The sequence below is a fragment of the Chiloscyllium plagiosum genome, chromosome 34 (genome assembly GCF_004010195.1).
Source record: "Chiloscyllium plagiosum isolate BGI_BamShark_2017 chromosome 34, ASM401019v2, whole genome shotgun sequence".
NCBI lineage: Eukaryota > Metazoa > Chordata > Chondrichthyes > Orectolobiformes > Hemiscylliidae > Chiloscyllium > Chiloscyllium plagiosum.
Window position 1 is genome coordinate 15,449,384 of NC_057743.1, and position 12,419 is coordinate 15,461,802.

At 41.1% G+C, this 12,419-nt stretch overlaps 1 protein-coding gene across 2 annotated transcripts in view; it reads right to left on the bottom strand.

The window, feature by feature from the left end:
* Window positions 1–9,875, bottom strand: part of rcc2 (regulator of chromosome condensation 2) — a 35,831-nt gene extending 25,956 nt beyond the window's left edge. The window contains exons 1-3 of one of the 2 annotated variants that reach the window (XM_043675634.1): window positions 9,674–9,875; window positions 9,014–9,175; window positions 836–929 (exon numbers count right to left, since the gene is read on the bottom strand). In XM_043675634.1, coding sequence (XP_043531569.1) covers window positions 836–929; window positions 9,014–9,175 — 256 coding nt within the window. In that variant the 5' untranslated portion in view covers window positions 9,674–9,875. The other variant, XM_043675633.1, reaches the window with a different exon arrangement.
* Window positions 9,876–12,419: the final 2,544 nt, after the last annotated feature.

The window sequence follows — 12,419 nt, forward strand, 5'->3', positions numbered from 1 at the left end:
GCTGTAATACTATCTTTGACAAGCAATGCCACACCTCCCCCTCTTTTACCCCCACCTCTGACCCTACTAAAACATTTAAACCCTGGGACCTGCAACTGCCAATCCTGTCCCTGTTCTCCACAGGTTACTACCCTCTTTTACCCCCACCTCTGACCCTACTAAAACATTTAAACCCTGGGACCTGCAACTGCCAATCCTGTCCCTGTTCTCCAACAGGTTACTACGATAGCGGAATTGGATTCTGGGTGGTACACAGGCAGTTATCCATCAGATTTAGACCCATGCAGTGTCGTGCACTCCAAAGCCAGACTTTTTGGGATTGCCTTCAAAGCCATAGGAGCATTCAGATCACCAGTGATACACAGAAGACAGGCAAAGTAATGCACAAAAGCTATTATTGAATTATCAGTGCAATATGTCATGCTTTCATTTATGAATTTGGTCTGTAACATTGATATTGTGCTGGCTTTGATTTCTGCATTGTGGCTCGATCCTGTGATAGTCAGTAACAGAGGGAAGGCAAGCTGCAAGACTGTTTGCTCATGGGGAATTGGGTTGCAGTTATTTTATTGCTCTTGGATGAGTTCTTCTTTGATTGCCTTTCTCAGAGCCGTGTGCTGGTTTCCTCCTCAGCTTCTCAAAACAACAAGATTGCACAATGTGCAACATTTTACTTACATGCTCCTCAGCGTGAGGTAGCGGACAATTCACCCACAAGTGTGCACACCTTCACCAGCTTTTGAATTCTAAAAGCCCAAAAACACTGATAGCTGGACCTTCTGTCTACACTCAAGGACAGAGACACAGCTACACTTTAGGAAACATCATAGCCTACCTTGTTGCTTAGGAACTTCTTTACGACCAATCAAATCCCAGTTTGTGGCTCCACAGATGAGAAGCTGACCTTTGCACTTGGATCCTTCTAGTTTCTGTGCGAAAGCATTAAAGAGAGAAAAACTTAGGGTGGAAGATGTGCAAGAGAACAGCCTGTACGATTCAACTGAATGGCAGCAGAAACAAAACAATCATTTCCCATATTCCTTCATATAAAAATTTGAGGTGCTGGGCTTTAAACTTAAAAAAAAACACATTTGTGGTGGACATACGTTGGAAGTACACAATAGCTTCCTAGTCTATTTACATCAGTATTGAGGAACCTCTGCAGATTCAGCAAAGAATCTAGCATTCAATTATCTGAATTTTGGATTATTGGGACAAGATCACAAAGTCCCAATGCTTGGCTAAAATGTGATATCTGGCATTTGATAATCCGAACAAAATCTCCCCACCCAAGTCATTCGGGTAATCGAGGCTCCTCTGTATATTAGATGCAGCACCTTTAATAGAAACAATGTTGATAACAACTCTGCGCACCCCCACACCAGAAATCCAACACACACACACACAGAAATCTTGAAGACAGCAGAACTTTTCTTTTCACAATTTACAACATTAAATCAGGTCTTTTAAATCAACTGGTCTATGCTGCTTCTTGTGTTCCGTATAGGCATCCTCTCACCTAGTATCACTAGTTGAATATCGCAGAGCCTGGAATTTGGAAATAAAAACAAACAACACTAGAAATACTCAGCTGGTCTATGGAAAGAAAAGAAGAAAGATCACAAAACTTTAACCTTGCTTCTCTCTACACAGATACAGCTACTCGTGGTGAGTTATTCTAGCATTTTGTCTTGACGGAGGAACCTTGATTATCTGAATATCAATTATCCGAAGATTATCTCATGGTCCCAACAGAAACATGACATCACAAGAGGCGTTTCAACACTGATAAAGTCTTTTGTTAACAAGGATTAAAAATAAACGTGCGTGCATGCGCACTTTCCCTCTCCCTGCGAGAGACTTCAGCAATGCTGCAGGTTCCTTACATACAAGTGTGTCTCTACTCAAATACAAACCCTGAGACAGAGAGGGGGAGCAAGGCAGGCAGAGCAAGGAAAAAAAAAGGAAGCTTCAGAAAACTGAGCCCCAGGAAAGGCACTGAATCAATTACCTGAATAATCAATTATCCGAACAAAATAGTGCCTGCCCAACTTGTTCAGATAATCGAGGTTCCTCTATTTCAATACTGCTACTTGTTATAAGAAAGCTAGAAATTAAAAATCTGAGGAAATTGCCAAACCAATCTACAAAGTGTTTTCAGCATCTTGTTTGGATACTTTTTGATGACATTTTGATAAATCAGAAGGCCAAGTTGCTCTTGTTTGAGACAATCAGCAAACCACAGTCTACATACTAAGGCGGATAGACAAACCCAAGTTTAGAGAGATCAAAAGTACATTGAATTCATAGACTTGCAGCGTATATTAGAAAACTTCATCACAGATCAAAACCTTTGCAACAAGCTCATGTAAAAAAAAACTTCCAAAACAGCCCCATCAAAAGAAAAGTCCAAATTATGGAATGGGCCATTTCCACGGGTTTATTTTCAGCATCTGCTTCAAAATGGTAATAAAAGCCTTCCATGAGTCAATGCTCCCATGGTTAGCTCCCAAAGACTAAGATGCAAAGACATGTCTCAAGGCATCAGGTTTTATTGTCACCTATCTAGGAGTGATCAAAATGGCAAGATGAAGAGAGGTCTGTATGTTGCATTGTAACTCTTTCAAAACAAAAAAACCCAATAATACTGAGTATCGCCATTTTCTAACAGTCTGATCTGTTTAGATAATGTTACTGGGGAATCAAAGGACTACAACTCTTCAATGGGCCTTTCCATTTCTAGCTGGTTCTCAAATCTCCTGAGACCAGTAGCTAGATGTACAAAGTTAGGTTCAACCAGTCTGTCATCTATTCGATACATAAGCCCCTATATGCAAAAATGTATTTTTTCACAAAAGCATTGTGACATCAATGGAAGGGACCGTGTTCAAAAATTGCATATTCTTAAGTGATATTTGATTTAATTTTGGATTTCTAAATCAGAAATCACTTGGCAATATGTTGTGACAGGATGGAATTACATGGCTCATCATTAACAGTCTTCATTCAGTTATAAAATCAAATAAAATTCACGAGTATTGAAAACAGCTCTTTTAACTTAGTCCTTCCTTTGCCACATTAACCCACTCCACCCAGCCAGCAAGACTACTGCATGATTTGCATGAAAGGATACAGACCACATCATACTTGCAGATGGATATGCAACAGAGTCACGTACAAAGAAAGAGCAAGTCAGTGGTGTAGGCACAGTAAAAGACATTCAGCTCTTCCATGCTTACCATGCAATACGATCATGGCTGATCAAACACTTCAATACCTTTTACCCACATTATCCCCCGTATGCTACTAGTAAATCAGAAACACATCCATTGCTTCCCAAATATTCTCAAAGACTGAGCTTCTACAGTCATCTGTAGCAGAGAATTCTTAGAGCAAAACATCAATCAGTTTGTACCCAAGTGGCATCCTTGTGCACACCTTCACCCCATTTTGACTCACCAAGCATGGAAAATACTACGTGCATCTAGTCTGATTAAGTATTTCAGAAGTTTCAATAAGATCACTTCTTATTCTTTGAGAGTGCAGAGAATCCAGGCCCAGTAGGATAGACCGAAAGTATATGGAGTGGGGTTGTTTATCAGATTGGCTTTGAAGCTTCAGTAAGTGGCCTTCATCTCTTTGGGTATGGAAGCTTGGTGCAATACCTTGGAGGCAGGCCTGCAGAAGAGGTTCTTCAAACATAGAAACAGGCCCTTTGGTCCAACCCGTCCATGACCAGATATCCTGATTAATCTAGTCCCATTTGCCAGCACTTGGTCCATATCCCTCTAAACTCTTCCTATTCATATACCCATTCAGATGCCTTTTAAATGTCTTTTCTTGGTCTATTCCCCCAGCAACAGGTCATTTGATTGGATTGTCACATGCACACTCTCCTTCAGTTCTCATGGTTAGGCTGTGCCACACCATTGCATCATCTTGCTGCCAAGATGCACAGAAGATTCTTGACTTGCTGGAAATCTGGAAAGTTGGCCCACTTCATCCAGGCCGCTTATGGAATATTGTGCACAATTCTGGCCTCCCTTCTATAGGATGGATGTTGTGAAACTTGAAAGGGTTCAGAAAAGATTTACAAGGATTTTGCCAGGGTTGTATGGTTTGAGTTATAGGGAGAGGCTGAATAGGGGGGGACGGTTTTCCCCAGAGCAGAGGCGAGGGGGACCTCATACAAGTTTATAAAATCATGAGGGGCATGGATAGGGTAAATGGATAAGGTCTTTTCCCTGGGTTGGGGAGGGGGGAAATCGAGAACGAGAGGGGATAGGTTTAGGGTGAGAGGGAAAAGATTAAAAGGGGCAACTTTTTCCACAAAGGGTGGTGCGTGTATGGAATGAGCTACCGGGGAAGTGGTGGAGGGTGGTACAATTACAACAACATTTAAAAGGCATCTGAAAAGGAAGGTTTGAGAGGGATATGAGTCAATTGCTGGCAAACGGGACTAGATTAAACTTAGGCTATCTGGTTGGTGTGGACGAGTTGGACCAATGGGTCTGTTTTTGTGCTATACATCTCTATGACTATCTGCTTCTGCCATCTCCAAGATTGGAAATTTCAATCAAGACCCTGCTGGATTTTACACCATAAAATCATACACTAATTTCAACCTGCAGAGATGCTCTACAGATACATCTCAGATCTTTACCAAATACACCAAACAACACTGAAAACTTGAGGTTTTTCAGATTGTGCTCATTACCCTCGAGGCTCTGGCACAACTGCTCATATCCTTCACTCGCAGGATAATCAAAGAGGACCAACCTCAAATCCGACACAAATCTCACCTTGGCTCGCAACCGTTGCAGTTTGACAAGTATTTATCTTTTCCTATAAAAGCAACTAGTTTAAAAACTTACCCACAAAAAAAGTTCATGATGACTAAACGTCTTTCACGAAGCACCTTTGTTTCTGTGGCTATATCGTTAAGAGCAATAGAACAATTATCATCCCAGGATGAAGTGCAAAGTTTGAATGTTGAAGGATTTTGATATACTCAACATCAAAAAAAAAGTTGGTAGAAGTTGGTAAAGCACATGATAGGCAGCTTTAAGTAATGAAAATTGTTGGATTTTTATGAAAGAACTGTAATAAACTTTAAAAAGAACAATGTTGAAGGCAATTGATGTACAGATGTATAGAAACAATTGCACTGCACTACTCACTATTTGTTTTCCACCTTGCAAGGAGAGCTTTTTGGATGTGCAGGGCTTAGCCATATTTAAAAATGTATACATTCCAAAAATTAAGTGAACAAATAAAAGGGTGTTTATAGTCAACCTAACAAGTAAAATCCACTCATTATCCTATACAAAACAATAAAAACCTCTAGTTCCAATGCAGATTCGTGAATATGAACATAGAACATTACAGCGCAGTACAGGCCCTTCGGCCCTCGATGTTGTGCCGACCTGTCATAACAATCTGAAGCCCATCTAACCTACATTATTCCATGTACGTCCATATGAAGACTGCATTGATTTGTGCGAACACAGTAATCAGGTTCAAATCCTCCTGACATTCACTAACATTAATAAGGAGGTACCAGAAGCAATTACTGCATCCAGAATGAAGAAAGTTGGAGGAATACAGAACACGAGTACAGTGAGTTTTTATAACTTTTGTAGCTGTTGGGCTTCCAGGACCAGAAGGACTGAGCACTGTAACATCACAAACAGTCGAGTCTCCACTGATAAAGTTTGTCCCATTTTACAAACTACAAAATTAAGCTTGAACTGTACAACAGCAGTCCAGGATCATGGTCTTGCAAGAGAGGCCATTTTGTAGCTCCATTGGAAGCAGAGGAAGCTGCTTCCTCAGAATTTTGAGATCAGATCCAAAGGGGCATATGACAATTTCAATGTTTTTACCCAATTGTTGGTCAAAGATACTGAACAAGGGCAGATGTTTAATTATGCCATCCTTCTGCCAAACACTGCTGTTAGCTCTCAAGGGAAAAGTATATTCAATCATCAAAAAGAATGCACAACACAACTGCTTTGGAAAATACGATACATTTTAATTCTATGCTTTTAGCAAACAAATATACAAAAATTATGCAGAGCTCAAGGCTATGCAACGAAAAACCTGTTTCCCTCCCAGATTTGCTTCATTACTTTTAAACCTTTCTCAGCTCTAAAGAGTAAAACGTCTGTGTTGTTATGATCCCAGTAAAATGATAAAACTGACAAATCAAATCCTAAAATGAAACGTGGGTTTATAAATCACATGTTTAATTTTTGCAGTTGTTAGTTAGATACACATGTACAGTGAATGTTACTTAATAAATGATCAAAACAAAAGTTTCAACCCATTTCCCAACCCAAGCCGTTACGAACATTCAATCCTAGTAAAATATTCACTTCCCTTTGAGTCTGAAGAACTTAAAAGGCACTGAATCAAGCTCTCCCAGCTTGGATACTCCAGAATAGAAGCCCTTTCAGCTGAGATTACTGACTTCCCTGAAGGGTTTCAATTTTTTTTTTTACTAAGAAACTGAATTGAATCCTGGCTCTACTGAACTGAAAGCTTGAACCTTCTGTTCTGACATCAAAATTAATGTGAGTAGCTTTCTGATCCATTTAGACTCTCAGGTCATAATCTCAACAGTATAAACATATTCATCCATTAACACTATTTGGAATCTCCTAGGCATTTGAACGCCTTTTTGGAATTGAGGTGCTTGAATCAATATCCAAATTACTTTTTGCCCCGATATAAAAATAAATTACCTTCACAGAACTGACTCACATTCATCCTGCTCCTCGGATGCTGCCTGACCTGCTGTGCTTTTCCACCACCACTCTAATCTAAACTCTGGTTTCCAGCATCTGCAGTCCTCACTTTTGCTACATTCATCTGCCACTATTTTGAAATCCCGATCCCAAAACATACACCTTTCATCACAACATTCCTCTTCTCCAGAACCATAAAAGCACCATATTCCCAGAAGACCATAAGGCTGCTCTCAGAGAAACAACTGGTGGTGGTTTAACTTGAAGGTCACTCCACCTCATCTGAGTGGAGAGGCTGAAAAGAAGCCATCTCCACTGGTGCGGAATCGAACCCATGCTGTTGACTTCATACTGCATCGGAAATCAGATGTCCAGCCAACTGAGATAAAGAATCCCCCAAACCGCTGAGTTCAGTTCTCTACGTTACACTGTGTTGAAATACAGAAAACCATTATACTACCTCAGGTTTTAAATTACAGCTTGGCAGAGCCTCAGAACTAGAGCTTCATACCTTCCTAGTTTCACCTTCCTCCTGGAGGCTAGTCTTACCCCACTTCTCTCTGCTGTCAAATCATCGTATGGAAAAATGCATATTTAACCAGTCATGCTTACAAAAAGACAGTACTGATGTCATGTCTCTTCTCGTACCTAGTACTGATACAGTGTTATGTACATTCATGAATCATTATTGCTAATAATACTGCTCACAAAGAGAGGCAATTCTACAGCGTGCACAAAGGACCACAGGCAATATCACTTGTGAAATATTTACAAGCACCTCGGGTTAAAGTTCAACCACGAGCTCTGGGAGACTTCAACTTTTCTCATCATTCTTTAAAACGTTGCAAAGTGTATGCATTCCAAGTGAGGGGTATTTTTCCCAACAATTCTCCCTCCCACCCCACCAGAGCTACCTCCAGTTTGCACCTCTGGTCTACTGCCTGGGATTTCGGGATGATTGACAGGCGACGCCAGAGCATGCGCAGTAACCGGCCCCCGCCGCCCGCGAAATGGCGGGAAATTGGAGCAGCGGAAACGGACGAAAAAAAAATTTAAATTTAAAAAAAAGAAAAAAGTTAATCAAATAAACCTCCTCACTGCGACATCCGATTTTAGAAAAAAATTAAAAAGGTAAAAAAAAAAGGAAAGTGACTAAGGGGAGAAGTTTGATTTTTTTTTAGGGAAAATAATGAAGTTTGAATTGCAAACATGTCGGTGATAAATGTAATTGTTTTTCCCTCCCCCTCGGTGCCGGGGGTGGGGAAGAGGCTGAGGTCGGGAGGGGTGCCTCCAAAGAGGAGACGGGCTCAGCGTGCGGCCTAGTCCGGGGGCAGAAGCCCGAGTCCCGGCCGAGACCGGAGCCTCGCTCCCTGGGGCCGACTCTCAGCCGCACCCCCCCCCAACCAACCAACCACACGCACAAAAAAAAAGCCCCTCGCCCCCACCGAAACACCAAAAAAAAAGGGAGAAGAGTCTAGACTTGTACAAACTCTCCATTATCTAAAATGATTGCTCCCGCAGGCCCGCCGTCCGTCTCTGCCATTCGATGGAGCCTGCCTGGGCCGTGGCTCTCCCTCGCGCACAAAAAAAAACAAAACCCTCCTCACAAAACATATATTCTTTTTTGAAAACAAAATCGTTAATAAAATCAGAAGTGTTTTTCGTACTTAATTTTTTTAAAAAAATCAAAGTCTGCTGAGTGGGTGGAAATAATTTAAATCCCTCCGATCCTTCCTTTTAAAAATTAAAAAAAAAGCAGCGAGAGGGGAATAAACAAACAAACTCCAGGCCCCTGAATGGGGGGGGAAAAATATAAAACCGGCTCCTCTGTCGCTTGTTTTAAAATATTCCCCCCGCCCCCCGCAAAAGATAAACAATTAAGGAAAGGAGTCACTGTGCGGGGCCTGGCTTCTTTGTTCGCGCATCGAAACAGTATTAAATGAAAAAAGTTTTTTTTAAAAAGTTGTACTTCAAAGTTTTACAAAAGGTTGAGGAAATTTCTTCCAAAAAAAACCAAACTTTTCAGAAGGGGGAAATGGAGACTTTTTTTTGTGAGAAACCTCTTCCCGGGCATTAAGTTTTAAATTTGTGTGGGGTAAAAAAAAGGAAAATAAAAGGGGGGGGGGGGGCTTTGTTTGAAGGATTAGAATAGGTCGAGGGATTGGTTTAAAAAGAGAATTTTTAAAGAGAGAGAGAGAGAGAAGTGAGGATGGGAGAAGTTGCCCACCATCCCGTCCCCGCCACAAAGCCCCGAGCTTTCTTACTATTTTTTCCTTGGTCTCCTCCGGCTCATTGACGGTCTGAAGGACGGGCTTGCCCATCTTCTTGCCGGGATGCTCCAGCTCCAGCTCCTCTTCATCGCTGAAGTCTCTCTCCCTTTTCCTTCCACCTTTCGTTTTCTTTTTGTCCACCTTCTTGCGAGGCATCTTGTCTCAGGCAACGACAGGATGGGGGGGAAGAGGGAGGGAAAAAAAAGGAAATCCCCAATTTTTATGTAAGTAAGAAGATCGCCAAATTATTTCCTCTCCTTTAAATCGCCGCTTCAAGTGATTAAATATCCGCTCAACTTGATGAAAAGTCACTCAATCGTATGTTTTTTTTTTCCCCCTCCTGCCAGGTTTTAAACCCTTTAGGTTTATCTCCTTTCTTTCTTCCCCCTTTCCCCCTCTCTCTATCTCTCTCTCTGACTCTGCCTTTTTATTGATCTGAACAATAGATCTGTGTCTGAAACAAACCACGTGGACCCGCCTCACATCTGTCTGCCTCTTTTATCTATATATATTTATATATATTCTAAATAATTAAAGCATCAAACTTCCGCCTTTCCCTTCCTTCTCCAAACCATGCCACAAAACTGCGTTGCTTTTTATTCTTTCCCCCCTTCTTCCTCCTTTCTGTCCCGTTCTCAGATCAACTTTAAGTACCTGGATTCGTTTAATTGGGAAGAAATGATGTGGTTGTTGGAGATGTGTTATGGGGAGGGAGGTCGGGTTATTTTTCTGCTCGGGTCTCTTTTTTTGTACATATTCCAGCCCACCCGCCGTTAGGTTAAAATGTAAATCTGCCCCTGTGTCTGTGACATGATGTGACAGCTCTCTATTCACAATCAGTCATGAACACACATCTCAGGAAGGAAAAGCAGTTTTTACAAAGGAAAATCCTGAAAACTCCTCAGACATTGACATCTGCTGGCTGGGAGTCTGCCTTTAAACATAATTTTCATAACTTGAATCCTGATTACGTTACTTTTATTTCGGTTGACAGTAAATAATCTTTTTGTTTTAATTATATTTGCATTGAGACTTGGTGGGAGATATGAAGTGTGCACCAGGTACAAGGAAAATAGAGTTTTCAATCTTGAGCTGCAAGTGGAGCAAAGATAGGAGTTTTAACAAACCTTTGATTAGATTACCTACAGTATGGAAGCAGGCCCTTCGGCCCAACAAGTCCACACCGACCCTCCGAAGAGCAACCCACCCAGACCTATCGCCCTACATTTACCCCTGAGTAATGCATCTAACACTATGGGCAATTTCACATGGCCAATTCATCTAACCTGCACATCTTTGGATTGTGAGAGGAAACCCACACAGACTCGGAGACAATGTGCAAACTCCACACAGGTGGGAATTGAACCTGGGTCCCTGGCACTATGAGGCAGCAGTGCTAACCACTGAGCCACCATGCTGCCCCTTCCATTGCATGTACTTATACAATAGCTTGCATTTATGTAGCATCTTTCATGAGATTAGATTCCCTACAGTACGGACATAGGCCCTTCAGCCCAACAAGTCCACACCAACCCTCCAGCAAGTAACCGACCCAGACCCAATCTCTTACATTTACCCCTGACTAATGCACCTAACAGTATGGGCAACTTAGCAACTTTGGATTGTGGGAGGAAACCCAGAGAAAACAGGAAGAATATGCAGACTCCACACAGACAGGTGCCCAAGCCAGGGATTGAACCCAGGTCCCGAGCACTATTAGGTAGCAGTGCTAACCACTGAGCTACCGTGCCACCCCAAATGCACAAACTGTCCCAAGATAATTCACAACTAAATATAAGGAAATAGATGCTGAACCCTATGAAGGAAGGGATGAGGAGGAGTTTAGACATAGAGATGTGTTTTGAGAAATCTTTTAAAGGAGAGGAAGGTGGTGTAGAGATTTCAAGAGAGAATACCAAAATAAAATAACATAATTAAAGGTTTTTTCTTCCTGGTTGGACTATAGACAGATCGATATTGTTTAGCAGCCTCTCTACTCATTGTGATTTCCAGCATTCAGCTATGAGGGAGATTCACTGCAAGAAGGGAGCTTGTTGAAGTGATGAGGCTCCAAATTACATGAAACTCATTGACCGCTCTGGTGGGAAATCATCCCATAGGAGATGCATCTTTCTATCAAAGTTGCTCTCATTAGAACCTAATGATGAGTAGCCAGATAAATGGCATTTGATTTGGACATCAGGTATATTAAGGTGATTTATACTTTGGAGCAATCCTGCATAATATCTTTCTCCACATGGAAGGAAAATTTAGGATTTTTGAAGAGTTGTAAAAATATGTTTTTGGGGATCAAGGTATATGACTATGCAATATCTTAGCATGCCAATGGCCATCATCCTGTCTGCACTGGTTGAAAAGAAGCTATCCAGTTTAATTATTTGTCCCCCTAATGGGTTTAGGACATCAAGAGCATATTTGAGTATTTTAAATGTGATGAGGTTTCAGCCTTGATGCAGACCCTCTGGATGAAAATAATTTCTCCTCAACTTCCCACTAGTCTTTCTGCCCATTTCTTTAAATGTATACCCCATATTTATTGATCTTTCTGCTAAAGGAAATAGGGCCTTCTTAGTTACTTTCTTTAGGCACCTGATTATCACATACACCTACATTAATGTTTCCTCACACCCTTTCAAAAAAAAACCTTCAGCCTATCTGACCTTTCCACTGAGCTAAATTCTTTATTCCTGACAATATCATTGTAAGCATCACATGTACGTTGCCTTGACCACAGATCAGAACCCCAAAGTACTATGGACATTTTAACTTTTAATTCCAAAATATATTCTTTAACAGAGGACTATATAAACAAAAAAAGGCTATGAATGTAAATCCAGTGCTGTCTAGCAAAGTCATGGATTATTGCACAGGGAAATTTTAAACAGAGAGAATGAACAAGAAGAGATATCAACTATCTCTCCCCTCTCAGCAAAAAGCACCTCTTGCAAACAGTTTTTGTGCTTTGTCCTTCCGGGCATATAGAAGAAGGTGTTAAAAATTGACTATAGCCCTGATTTGTGTGTTAGTGGAACAAACTAAGTGAGTGAGTGAACTGGGGCATTTATGATTACTAACCTGGGTTCTAGCACTAGTACACCATGAAGGTCTCAGTCTAAGGTCCATCAATACTCATGCTGTATTCCAGGTAAAAGATACAGGTAAAAGTGCTCTGAGTGCTAAGAACCATCTAGACAGCAAGTCTCTCAAAAGAAAACAGGAGAAGAAGACTGCATTGCTCTGAATGCTACCAAGCAACAAACATCAAAAAGAACCAGAATTAACTGCAAAGCCTAGAATCCTAAAATTGACGAATTAACTATCAATGTTCAACTATCTATTCTTCATGAATCACCAGAGAGACTGATCCCAATGTCTACTG